This window comes from Gilbertella persicaria (genome assembly GCF_025201335.1).
Source record: "Gilbertella persicaria strain CBS 190.32 chromosome Unknown B0P05scaffold_14, whole genome shotgun sequence".
NCBI lineage: Eukaryota > Fungi > Mucoromycota > Mucoromycetes > Mucorales > Choanephoraceae > Gilbertella > Gilbertella persicaria.
In genome coordinates this window covers 400,576-412,843 of record NW_026251975.1, presented here as the reverse complement: position 1 = coordinate 412,843, position 12,268 = coordinate 400,576, and the positions used below count along the sequence as shown (strand labels likewise).

The 12,268-nt window shown below is 37.6% G+C and overlaps 7 protein-coding genes across 7 annotated transcripts; 5 read left to right on the top strand and 2 right to left on the bottom strand.

The window, feature by feature from the left end:
* The first annotated feature begins 1,255 nt into the window (after window positions 1-1,255).
* Window positions 1,256-2,261, top strand: B0P05DRAFT_537030 (uncharacterized protein). The gene has a single exon (XM_051577670.1). It carries the CDS (start codon window positions 1,345-1,347, stop codon window positions 1,792-1,794), a length of 450 nt encoding a protein of 149 aa, XP_051436170.1. The 5' UTR covers window positions 1,256-1,344; the 3' UTR covers window positions 1,795-2,261.
* B0P05DRAFT_467925 (uncharacterized protein) lies at window positions 2,060-2,290 on the top strand (the record flags this gene model as incomplete). The annotated part of the gene is made up of 1 exon (XM_051574401.1): window positions 2,060-2,290. A coding segment is annotated over one exon (231 nt), but the record flags the coding sequence as incomplete, so codon positions are not given.
* Window positions 2,291-2,791: 501 nt separating this feature from the next.
* B0P05DRAFT_467744 (aminopeptidase) lies at window positions 2,792-5,729 on the top strand (the record flags this gene model as incomplete). The annotated part of the gene is made up of 4 exons (XM_051574395.1): window positions 2,792-2,919; window positions 2,974-3,075; window positions 3,124-3,854; window positions 3,907-5,729. The coding sequence occupies 4 exons, from the start codon at window positions 2,792-2,794 to the stop codon at window positions 5,727-5,729; spliced, it is 2,784 nt and encodes a 927-aa protein (XP_051436168.1).
* Window positions 5,730-5,864: 135 nt separating this feature from the next.
* Window positions 5,865-6,885, bottom strand: B0P05DRAFT_467831 (uncharacterized protein; the record flags this gene model as incomplete). The annotated part of the gene is made up of 5 exons (XM_051574397.1): window positions 5,865-6,096; window positions 6,150-6,399; window positions 6,453-6,555; window positions 6,618-6,779; window positions 6,832-6,885. 5 exons carry the CDS (start codon window positions 6,883-6,885, stop codon window positions 5,865-5,867), a joined length of 801 nt encoding a protein of 266 aa, XP_051436167.1.
* A 1,110-nt stretch (window positions 6,886-7,995) lies between these two features.
* B0P05DRAFT_570688 (transmembrane amino acid transporter protein-domain-containing protein) lies at window positions 7,996-10,167 on the top strand (the record flags this gene model as incomplete). Its single annotated transcript, XM_051581328.1, has 4 exons — window positions 7,996-8,897; window positions 8,940-9,126; window positions 9,183-9,522; window positions 9,569-10,167. 4 exons carry the CDS (start codon window positions 7,996-7,998, stop codon window positions 10,165-10,167), a joined length of 2,028 nt encoding a protein of 675 aa, XP_051436166.1.
* Window positions 10,168-10,194: 27 nt separating this feature from the next.
* B0P05DRAFT_537019 (ribonucleoprotein LSM domain-containing protein) lies at window positions 10,195-10,717 on the top strand. Its single transcript, XM_051577669.1, has 5 exons — window positions 10,195-10,267; window positions 10,323-10,418; window positions 10,470-10,497; window positions 10,549-10,621; window positions 10,668-10,717. The coding sequence occupies exons 1-5, from the start codon at window positions 10,246-10,248 to the stop codon at window positions 10,695-10,697; spliced, it is 249 nt and encodes an 82-aa protein (XP_051436165.1). The 5' UTR covers window positions 10,195-10,245; the 3' UTR covers window positions 10,698-10,717.
* Window positions 10,718-12,176, bottom strand: B0P05DRAFT_537018 (ribonuclease H-like domain-containing protein). Its single transcript, XM_051577668.1, has 2 exons — window positions 11,077-12,176; window positions 10,718-11,032 (listed from the first exon to the last, which is right to left on the bottom strand). Exons 1-2 carry the CDS (start codon window positions 12,109-12,111, stop codon window positions 10,727-10,729), a joined length of 1,341 nt encoding a protein of 446 aa, XP_051436164.1. The 5' UTR covers window positions 12,112-12,176; the 3' UTR covers window positions 10,718-10,726.
* Window positions 12,177-12,268: the final 92 nt, after the last annotated feature.

The window sequence follows — 12,268 nt, the reverse complement described above, 5'->3', positions numbered from 1 at the left end:
TATTTAATGTTTGAGTAATCTGGAAAACATGGTCATTGTTTTATTTCATTGATTTGTTAGCGATTTATCGCTTCAGATCAAAGAACCCAAGACAACTCATGAAACGAATTTAAAGCGTTAAGTGGGTCGTTCTTGCTTAAATGCTATGGTGCATGCTGACACTCCTGAAGCATTCGAAGTTTTTTTTATCAGTCTTTCGAAAGACGCTGCTAAACTGCCTCAGTCTCTTCCTGGACGTTAACAGTGATGAAGTTCAAAGCAAGCGTTCAAATATTTACGACCGTTTATTATAAACAACAATATGAATACTATGCCAAATGTATTATTAACTAATATAATAAAATTATATTTTCCACATATATAAACTTGTTTCTTTCAGGCATAATCTTATGATAGAAAACCAATCTTATCTTTTCCTTGCCCTGTTTGTCATGGATAAGAAACATTCTAGACACTCATAAATACTAAACCTATTCATTTGAATGTAACAGACAAGAAAATAAAGGCCGTTGCTAACAATTGATATTTAAAATGCTTCTTTAGTGATATCTATTGTTAATGATGAATTATCAGAGTCAGACTTTTCAAAGAAAAAAAAACAAGCGAGAACATAACAATGATCCTGCTTATCTTACATCTTTTGACAAGTCAATGCATAATTATATCTCTACTGCGATTTTGAACAAAATGAAGAACAACAAAAACTGGACACCGACCTCCTGAAAATCAAAAACGACTTTACAAGTAAGACGAGGCTTCCTAGTAGAATTAGGACAAATACTGCATCTTTTGCTGGTCTGGAAACTAATGTGATGAAGAACTTAATGGAAAATAATGGCAGCAAATTAATGATTGAATCATGGAAGGATTATGTTAATGATCACTTTAACTCAATTGCCAAAATCCTCAGACAAAGAAATCTTTCCTTTACAAAAGAACATCCTTCCTCCTCATTTCCTCAATCAAGTTCAAGTACAGCATGAAATTGAAATGTTGCAGCATGAAGTCAGCAGCCTAAAGGAAGATCTACGCGCGCTACTCTAGTCTGATTCCGTGAAAATGTTGACTGTAGAAATAAAGTCAACCAAGCTTGAATTGAAGAGTGATCATATAGACAAGCTGGTAACAAAACTCAAACCTGCCAAAAGAAAAAGCATAAAGCATACCTTGCAATTCAAAGATGTCAGTCTGGCATATCCAGCCGAAATGAAGAACTTTACTGTAAAAAGATGGCTATGCGTTACAATAGTCAGATTGCTAAGAAGCAAGAAACGTCTACTAGCTCCACCAAGGAAGAAAAAGAAGATCTGCTTTTTAGGTTCACTAGTGAAACATCCGGTGTATATGAAGCTAGCGAATGTTGTTTGGAGGAATTACATAAGGATTCTGTCTTTTCTGGTACTGGTAATGGTATCATTAATAATGTCAACTACTATACCGTTCACCTTTGACAGGTACAAGTTTCACCTGAAGCTTTATAACCTATACCAAATATTGAAAGAAACTGACATTGATGTTCAAGGCAACAAAGAGTATCTCGATCTGACTCCTGAGCTAGTTATAAGCTTTACAGATATTGATGTTAGGACTTTGCAACATAAGATCAGAAGAAAGTTAGAAAGAGCAAGAAAGCAGATTGAAGAAGGCAAGGAGGTGTTACAAGCCGAGACTATGTTGTCAGAAGCGCCAATTATAACAATAAGCACCTCTATTATTCAATATCAAGCTTTTTTGGATCTTCATCTCAGTCGCTCTAATCGATCGCGAAGATTTTACTCTTCCAAAAAAGAGTAAACCTGAAAAGAACTGGTGAAATAAGGAAGGCCAAATTTCTTGATTCGCTGGTAGATAAAGAGAGAAGAAGCAAGAGGCAATATATAATATATATAACTTAGTGCAATAATTGTTGAAGTTTAGCTAGCCTCATAACCTACTAGGTTGGCATAAAGTAGCTCGGTTCGTCGGCGACAGAGGTACAAATATAGGAACAAGAACTAAAGGCCATCGTAGATATGGTGGAAAATGGCTCACTAACGAATAAAAGACTTCACAGACATAAATCTATTGTTTTGAGCAATTAGAGTACCCTTGTTTTGCTGAAGAGAAGAATAGGAAGATGATCAAAATATCAATAAAGGGTAGCTTGATATGTAACAATCCTAAATGTGTCTCTATAAAGCATGGTCGATCTACCAAGTCTCAGGATGCCCTCTCGTATCTTGCAATAGGCCTATCTGAATTGACCTTGTGCTTTCTCGGAGTACCTATCCTCTACTTCTCCCAAAATTAAATCAGTAAATACGAAGAATCATACCTAATTATTCCTTAATTGCAGAAGGACAGATACTTACGCCTTGAATTCTTCAGTTTTTTCTTAGGATTTAATTTTGTGACTCCTTTTTTCTGTTACATTTAGTTATTCCTGATTTAACCGAGCACTCGGGGATAATTTCCTTTCACCTGATTGATTTTACGTGTAGAGAAATAACAGACATAGAAGAGAGTGCATAAATTTTGTATTGGCTTTCAGGGCAAACAACGTTCTACTTTATCTTATTGTTCTCTAGCATTTTGATCATTGTTGACAGATCAATTTTAAGGAACGAAGCCAACGTTTTCAAATGTTTTTGACTTTTTTGGCATGTATTTCTCATTTTGGAGCAAGTTGGCTTTTGTAGTCCACCAATTTTTCGTGTACGTAACACAAAGCCGACTATAAAGCAAAAAAAAAAAAAAAAAAAAAAAGGAAGAAACAATTTTACCACGCTCTTTTTTTTTCTTTGTTATCTATATGTGTACTTCTTCTGCCGAAAACCCTGATCGTCAAGTTTTGCCTACTAACGTCAAGCCCACTCACTACGACTTGACTCTTCAACCTGACTTGAAGACCTTTATCTTTTACGGTCAAGTTAAAATCAAGTAAGTTATATAATGAACCTGCACAACATAAAAATATATTGAAACATTTTCTAGCTTAAATGTTAACAAGGATACCAAGACAATTGTGCTTAATACGCGTGATATTAAGATCTATTCTGCCTCTTTGACTTCTGAAGGTCTCAAGACTGAATCAAAGTAAGTGTGTCATGTGTTAAGGACGAACGTTCTGAAACAGTCATATAGGCAAACTGCTACTGAAATTACATATGATAAGGAAAAGGATTTGGCTACATTGATCTTCAATGAAACTGTCCCTGCTAATACCAAGGCTGTTTTGGAAATCTCTTTTGAAGGTGAATTGAACGATGCCATGGCTGGTTTCTACCGATCCTCTTATAAGGATGCTGAGGGCAAAACTCAATATTTGGCTACTACTCAATTCGAATCTACAGATGCTCGTAGAGCTTTCCCTTGTTGGGATGAGCCTAACCTCAAGGCTACCTTTGATGTTACCTTAGTCGTTCCTTCGGAATTAGTCGCTTTGTCTAACATGGATGTAATTTCTGAAAAGCCTTACCGCGATACTGGTAAACTTACTATCGGTAAAACTGAAGGTAAAACTGAAGGTAAAACTGAAGGAAAGACTGAAGGAAAGACTGAAGGCAAAACTGAAGGAAAGACCGAGTCTTCTAGCCAAAGCTTAAAGGAAGTGAAATACTCTACTACTCCTTTGATGAGTACTTATCTCTTGGCCTTCTGTGTTGGTCCTTTTGAATACATCGAATCTTTTACTAGTGGTGAACATAACGGTAGACCTATTCGTTCTCGTGTTTATGCTTTGCCTGGTTCCGTTGAACAAGGTCGTCACGCTTTGAATGTCTGTACTGCTGCTCTTGAATACTTTGCCAAGGTCTTTGGTGAACCTTACCCTCTTCCCAAGGTTGATATGGTTGCTATTCCTGACTTTGAAGCTGGTAAGTGATATATGCATCTGTATCAAGACATCTTCTAATTCTGAAAAAAAAGGTGCTATGGAGAACTGGGGTTTGATTACCTACAGAACTGTTGCTTTGTTGTTTGACGAAAAGTCATCGTCTATTGTCTTCAAGAAGAGTACTGCATACACAGTCTGTCACGAATTAGCTCATCAATGGTTTGGTAACTTGGTTACTATGGAATGGTGGGACCATCTTTGGTTGAATGAAGGTTTTGCCACCTGGGTTGGCTGGTTAGCCGTCGATAACATCTTCCCTGACTGGGATGTTTGGACCTCTTTTGTCAATGAAGATATGCCTAGAGCTTTAAGTCTTGATGCTCTTCGTTCTTCTCACCCTATTGAAGTCACCGTAAACGATCCTGCTGAAATTCACCAGATTTTTGATGCCATTTCCTACTACAAGGGTGCTAGTGTCATTCGTATGTTAAGTTCTTGGCTCGGTGTCGATACTTTCTTGGCTGGTGTTAGACGCTATCTGCGTCGCCACAAGTTGGCTAATGCTTCTACCAATGACCTCTGGATTGCTTTGAGTGAAGAAGCTAATGTAGATGTTTCCAAGTTCATGACTTTATGGACCAAGCGTGTTGGTTATCCTGTTTTGACTGTCAAGAAAGAAGGTGAAGCATCCATTAAGGTCACTCAATCCCGCTATCTCTCCACTGGTGATTTAAGCGATGAAGAAGACACCACTGTCTGGTGGGCTCCTCTCGGTATTTTGGTTCCTGGCAAGGTTGAAGCTTACACTTTGACTGAAAAGTCTCAAACCTTTGACATTCCTGCTGATAGCTTATTCAAATTGAATGCTGGTCAAACTGCTGTTTATCGTGTCAACTATCCTATTGAAACCATTCGTGTTCTCGGTGAAGAAGTCAAGAAAGGCAAGAACGGCCTTTTGTCCAACACATCAGATCGTGTTGGTTTGGTTGCCGATGCTGGTAACTTGTGTGTCAGCGGTGAACAAACAACCACTGCTTTCTTGGAACTTGCTCAAGCCTTTGTCAATGAAGATAACTACTTTGTCTGGTCTCAATTGAGCACTCATCTTTCCAAGATTCTTAGTGTTTGGTATGAACAACCTAAAGAAGTGCGCGATGGTTTGAAGGCTCTTCGTCGTAGTTTGTTTGCTCCTGTTGCTCACAAGCTCGGTTGGGAATTTGCTGAAACAGATGATTACTTGACCAACATTTTGCGTGTCCTTGCTATCACCAATGCTGGTCGCTCTGATGATGGCGAAACTGTCGAACAAGCCAAGAAGCGTTTCTGGCAATTTGTTGAAGGCAACACAGAAGCTCTTCATCCCAACTTGCGTGGTCCTGCTTACAACATTGTCTTGGGTGCTGCTGAAAACGAAGAAGAAGAAGAAAAGTTATGGGAACAAGTCTTGAAGATCTACCGTGACGAGACTTTGCCTACTGATCAACGCTTGATTGCCCTTAACTCTTTAGGTGGTGTCAAGAGCAAGACCTTGATCAAGAAATACCTCGAGATGTCTATGGATGAAAACGAAATCAGAGGTCAAGATTCTTTGTACGTCTTTGGCTCCTTGTCTTCTAACCCTGATGCCCGTGATTTGCTCTGGGAATTCTTTATCAACAACTTTGATACTCTCCATGCCAAGTTTGCCAAGTCTTTGAGTTTGTTTGGTTCTGCTATCCGTTCAGCAGTAGGTGGATTTGTTTCCTTTGATCGCATCAAGGAAATTGAAACCTTCTTTGCTGATAAGGATACCAAGGAATATGCCCGTTCTCTTGAACAAGCTTTGGAAGGTTGCAGAGTCAATGCCAAGTGGGTTGAAAGAGACCATCAACGTGTTGCTAACTGGGTTCACGAAAACGCAAAAAACTTTGCTTAAGTTTTTGATTTTTTATTTAATTATTATTTTGTAAATATTCATTTTTCTTTCTCTTTTTGAAGTAAATCAACAAAATATTCGTATTTGTAATAAAGAAGCACTCATTGCTTAACTTAAAAAAAAAAAGAAAGTTTTCTATTGTGTAGGTTGTTGTTGAACAATGGAATTGCCGAATCTTGTGATCATATCCCTAATAGTGATATAGGCTTTAGTAACAACAGGAGGGATACGAGGATCAACTGAAGGAGGCAAAAGCAATCCATCAAATTTAACTCGAAGTTCAGTAAAGGTTTGACGAGTATAGGTCGATAAATGGTAACGGAAACGAAGGAATTGAGCAAACAAGATGATAGGCATGAAGTTAAGACTACAAACAATGAGTTCTTGCGCCCCCTCTTTATAACCCCCTTATAATCTTACCGAAGCAAACCAATAAGCAAGCGAACAGCAATAACAGTAACTTCTGATTGAGCAACAAAGCGCATAGCAGCACCGTAATACTTGTCTGTTAATGATTTGATTTGTTGCTGAGTTTTTGCTTGCCATGACACGGAAGCATCTCCGCTGTTGCTGGCAGTAGTGGGACGAGGGAACAAGTTGGGAATGATGTTTGTGCGGATATAACCAAGAGCATGGAATGCAGAGAAGGTGAAGAAAGGAATCAAAGAGACTAAGAAGAGTGAATATGAATAGTCCCCACTTTGTTTTTTTTTGAATGTTTACCTGTAATAGGATTAGAGAAGAACCAAAAGAGTGCAAGCAACAAGTATTGTGCGTTTTCATCCATAACCAATTTACGAGCATACTCGGCATTAGGCTGAGGTCTCTATTGTTTTGCATAATTTTTCTTAGCCCAAAACAACCGATATGAGGTCATAAACTACTTACGCCGTGCGATTTATAAATTACTACACCATATGATACTAAAGCACCCAAGTAGGCAATCTTGTAGAAGGAGCTGTTTGAACGGAACAGTAAGACGCTCAAGGTATAAGTTAATGTACCATAAAGTGTCAAGACGTGACCAAAAAACCAGGCAAATTGAAGTGTCTGTTTTCCAAAAATCAAAAAGGCAATTCTATCATGAAAAGGAGGTTCTTACCTTGACGAGAGCAAGAGCGCGTTCTTGGAAAGAAGCTGTTGCTGGTGGAGCCATTATTGTTTAACAAACAAGAGAAAAAGAGAGAAAAGAAGGAAAATAAACGGAAAAGGATGTAATCACAAAAAAAAAATAAAACGTCACTAAAGAGATACAGTGAATTTCCATTTCGAATTGTCGTGTTTTGAAATTTTGCTTGCAACATCACTTGATGTATCTCTACCCTTTTTAACTCTTTATGCCCACTTCAGCCAAACTTAACCTAAACAATCCAATGTACTTGGATCTATTAAATACTTATTGAACTCTGTTTTGTAGCAATATGTTTCTCTATTTCAATAAACAAAAAAAAACATTTGGTTTACATACCATAAATACTAGATTACATGCAATTTACAATAGTTCAATGGTTGGCTTTAAAATTGATCATCGCTTTCTTACCTACTATTACAGACAAGAAATTGGCCTTGGGGCTGACAAGATTGCCATGGATTTACAAGACAGAGTTTTGAGAGACTAAAGACACTGTTGACTATCATGTCGTTTACTGCTTGAGTGATTGTATAGCTTGATTTATAATGATTTGAGTCTCTACTGCTCTATGTCGAGTGTTGAGGGCCTTTATAAAAGCTTAAATCAGTCTGACATCTGCATCCCAGATACTATATGGTGGAATGAAATTATGTAAAAGGTATTAACCTTTCATATATCCATTGTTAAAAAAAAGCTTTAGGCATTTTTTTTCTAAAAAGTACTTGTACATGAAAGGGAATGGCATGCAACTTTGTTTTTTAACAAGTGCCATATGATGTAGAATACAAAAAAAAAAAAGAGATCACTCCAGTGTATGTGCGTATGTCATGTGATCCTTATTCGTTTCGAGTTTGCTGAGCTTCATGGCATCAGTTCTCACATATATCAAAAGAAAAAAGCCTATTCTTGCACCATATTATGACCAAGTGCAATTACTCTATACTCTAAGAAATACATACATATATCACAATCTAACTACATACACTGACATAAGCAATAGCTTATTATGTACTTTGGAATAACATTTGCCAAATGACTTTTTTCATGCTTTTGCGGAGATTGTATCAATCACTTATAAAAACCACAGATTTGAGTTAGCGTTGTTTCTCCATCTTTTTTATTATTATTATACCTATGTCTTCACCTTTACCAGTGAATGCAAAACAAGGATATAGAGAAGGATCCTATCTGAACGATTCTTACCTATCAAGTTCTTTTGATAGAGCCAACTCTACTGCTCGTCTTAGTAGTTCTCCTGCACCAGGTGTCTATGGTACTTCACCTTCTAAAAGTGTTCTTTCACATCAAAGTTACGGTTCTGCAGATATAGAAAATGTGTTAACTACAAATAGTGGTGGGCTATTTCGACCTCTTTCACAAGCTACATTTAACCCAGAAGATAACACTGTCAGTGTGGATCTTCCGGACAATCAAGTAGCTCGTGTTGTGAAACGTCACTTGGTAGACACTTCACCCTCTGCCTCTCTTAGAAGTCGCAGTATCTATGACGAAGAACAAGGCTCCTCTAATGTCAAAAGTGTTCACCAACTTCCTGGTGGCGCTATCACACACGACATATACAAGTGGGCTGATGACGTGGAGAATGAGCAAATGGCAAGACGCCAACGATCGCAGTCGTTTTATGTACCTCGTAGTGAGCCCCTTGACCCTGCATTGGCTAGACTAAAAGATCCTGGAGGATTTCGACGTCATTTTGTGGTAAACAAAGCTGAACGTCAAGGCAGACAGCCTAGTTGGATGACTCGTACATTTGTTGATTTTCTTGCACTCTATGGCCATTTTGGTGGTGAAGATTTAAGTGAGGACGAGGAAGGAGAAGATGATGATCAGGTGATTGAAGAAAGCAACCTTAGAAGACGTAGAAGAAGAAGTGAGGATGAAGAGGAAGGAGAAGATTCACCCCTGATTCGAAGAGCACAAGCAAATGCAGTACAGGGTACTGCTACTCCTGCTAAAGCTGTCTTTTTACTACTGAAATCATTTGTTGGTACGGGTGTCATGTTCTTGCCCAAAGCGTAAGTTGATAACCAGTTAAATAGATAGCTCATAAGTGATAGATTTTACAATGGTGGTCTCTTATTCTCAACTGGTCTATTAACAGCCATTGCTTTAATCTCTTTGTATACCTTTTTATTGCTTGTGGAGACAAGAAACAAGATTCCTGTCTCATTTGGTGACATTGGTGGTATTTTATTTGGCCCTAAAATGCGTTTTTCAGTCTTATTGGCCATTACATTCTCGCAGGTAACAAAAAAAAAGGAAGCGTCGTGTTCTAGACATGTTTGTTCATCATTGTTTAGGTGGGTTTTGTTTGTGCATATATGGTATTTGTTGCTCAAAATGTGCAAGCTTTGATTGAATCTGTATCTCAATGCGAGCTCCGAGTGCCGCTGTCATACCTCATTCTCGGTCAAATCGCTATTTTTGTACCACTGGCCATGATTCGAAAGATTCAAAAGTTGTCAGCATTTGCTTTAATAGCAGATATTTTCATCTTAATTGGCTTAGTTTATCTCTACTATTACGACTTCTTTATTCTCTCCACGACAGGTATTGCTGATGTAGAATGGGTTATCAATTACAAGTCATTCCCTATGTTTATTGGTACAGCCGTGTTTACATATGAAGGTGTTGGTTTAGGTAACTATATCTGCGTCTATTTTATGTGTCTTACCATCTATCTTAGTGATTCCCATTACTGAGTCAATGGCAGAACCAGAAAAGTTTCCCAAGGTTTTATCAGGCACTATGGTCTTTATTACTGGTATCTTTTTGTCTGTCGGTTTTATTTCTTATTTGGCTTTTGGTAGCCAAGTCCAGACTGTGATCTTGTTGAACATGCCAGGCACTGCTGTAGTTAATACTGTTCAAGGTCTTTATGCCTTGGCCATTTGTCTCTCTATTCCTCTTCAATTATTCCCTGCTATCCGTATTGTTGAGAATGGATTGTTTACTCGTTCTGGCAAGTACAATGCTATGGTCAAGTGGCAAAAGAACATATTTAGATTTGTAGCTGTCTTGGTCTGTGCTGGCGTCGCTATTGGTGGATCAAGCGATTTAGACAAGTTTGTCTCACTTGTAGGCTCACTCTGCTGTGTTCCTCTCTGTTTCTTTTTCCCTCCTTTGTTCCATTTAAAAGCAATTGCAAGAACATGGCGCCAAAAGGCCATTGATATTGCTATTATTGTCTTTGGTATTGCCTCTATGACTTATACCACAGGCATTACTATTGCTCTATGGTCTGAAGGAGGTGAATCAGCACCTATTTCAAGATGCCCAGCTTAATCATAGACTCATTTAAATGGCCGCATTAAAAAAAATAAACAATTTTTTTTCTTTATTTCTTTCTCTTTCTCCTTTAATATGTCACAACTATTACCTTTAGGTATTTACAGTCATATATACAGCATAAGCAACTCTTTATTCATACCTTTTATTAGAACTTATTGACAAATGTATTGGCTCAAAAATCTGGGTTGTTATGAAAAACGAAAAAGAGTTTTCTGGAAAGCTATTGGGTTTTGATGACTATGTTAGCAAGTATTTGGCTGTCTAAGCAACTAAGTTATTAACTTGCTTTCCACTAGATATGGTGTTGGAAGATGTGACAGAATTGTAAGCATACAAACAAGTGTCTTATAGTAACACTAACGCGTCTCTTTTCAGTGAGAACACAAAGGAAGGATACAAGACACAAAAATTGGAACAAATTCTTTTGAATGGAAACAACATTTGTGTTGTAAGTCTATATTTACTAACTAGATATTTATTAACACAACTATTAGCTGATACCGGGTGGTTCTGGTCCTCTTTAAACGTAAAGAATAAACCGACTATTTTATTTTTACTTTTTTAATGATGGCAGTCTAAGTGGATGAATGGACCTATCAATATGGATCTTATTGAACACCTCTTTTAAGTCTTGAGGAGAAAGCGTCATGTTGAAATAACAAAACACAAATGCAGTCATATAGGCATCGAAATGAGCAGCATGGGCACCGTCTATATCAGTCTGGGATTTATCTGACAGATAAACTTGCTTGTATTTCGAAAATCCCATTTCATGATCGAGAATACGTTGGATATCATGAAGTTCACTATTGGCTTGATGTAGTGGATCTGTTGTTTGTTTAGAGCAATAACCTCGTTCCTATATCATTATGAGCTATAGCATATATTCAATCATTTACTTACAGCAAATGCTTTACAAAAAGCAATCTTTTCTGATTGTACAACAGGTTCAGTCTTCCAAGGGAGTCTTCTTTTAATGCCTGAATGAGGAATTGGTTTGATAGCTTCAGTATCATTGGGTGTCAAGGGATCAATTTGCTTATTCACAATTACTTGGAAATAAGGCTTTAGTGGAGTGCTTGCATTAAATCGATTCTGTCTTATTCTGTCTGCCTTATTAAACGCATACGATAAAAAACTCGCACTGAATTCGGGTCCATATTCTTTCACGATTTGCTTTGTATCATAGATACCTGAAGAAAATCGTTCTGAAAGCCTTGATTCGAATTCTCTCAAAGTGTCAGGTAAAATGCCCAGAAAACTATGGTATAAGAACATCATATCATAAATGCCATTATGAACAATGAGTGGGATATTGTGGTATTTTAAAATATCAGTGATGGCATTCCACATGTTTGTCAATTTAATGGCGTCTTTGCGTTCTTGGTCTGAAAGTGTGTTGGTTTTTTGCTGTGAGGGTGGTAAGAATCGAACGCCTTTTTGAAATAAACGATCAAAACTAAAGTTATGATCTGTCAGGAATTTGCCTGTGGAGTCATCTACCACTAAGTCACTGTTGATACACACTAAAAAGTTAAAATTGTCGCAATAATAAGTGTGATAAAAGTCGGTCGCCACTGTCTTTACTGGTTGTGAAGACAATCCAAAATCAGAGCTGATCTCTTTCGAAACGTTGTGGACAGGTTGTGAGGAGGATCCAGATCGAGGAGGATCTTGAGTGATGAGATCTGCTTTTCTAAAGACTGAAAGACCAAAAGAAACGACTGAGTATTTTTCAACAGCCTCTTTCAAGGCTACATAGCGATGGGTCATGTCATTCGATGTCGATTTGCACAATCCAGTAAACTCAAGATCCAAGGCAATGTAAGAAGCAGGTTTGATTATGTCCAGTAATCTTGTATAGTAAAATTGAAAATTGTCTTGAGTTACGTCGTTAAAAGAAGACACATAAGAACTTTTTGGCGCTATTACTGTCATGGCACATAGGGCTGGAAAAAGAAAGCAAATAAAGAAAAAAAAATTATGCAATTCATTTTGTCACCTTTGACATTTCACAAACAAAAAGAGTGCACCCTATGCATTCTCGTAAAAGATATCACTCTTTCTCTCGGTTCTTAATAGACTGAATAGACTG

Bases quoted from the DNA above. Each gene is read 5' to 3' on its own strand.
- B0P05DRAFT_537019 (XM_051577669.1), top strand. From the start codon at position 10,246: ATGTCACAACTATTACCTTTAG. The intron at 10,268-10,322 runs GTATTTACAGTC...ACCTTTTATTAG, and splicing joins GTCACAACTATTACCTTTAG to AACTTATTGACAAATGTATT. The intron at 10,498-10,548 runs GTAAGCATACAA...GTCTCTTTTCAG, and splicing joins TTGGAAGATGTGACAGAATT to TGAGAACACAAAGGAAGGAT.
- B0P05DRAFT_537018 (XM_051577668.1), bottom strand. From the start codon at position 12,111: ATGACAGTAATAGCGCCAAAAAGTTCTTATGTGTCTTCTTTTAACGAC. The intron at 11,033-11,076 runs GTAAGTAAATGA...ATAATGATATAG, and splicing joins CTTTTTGTAAAGCATTTGCT to GAACGAGGTTATTGCTCTAA.
- B0P05DRAFT_537030 (XM_051577670.1), top strand. From the start codon at position 1,345: ATGAAGCTAGCGAATGTTGTTTGGAGGAATTACATAAGGATTCTGTCT.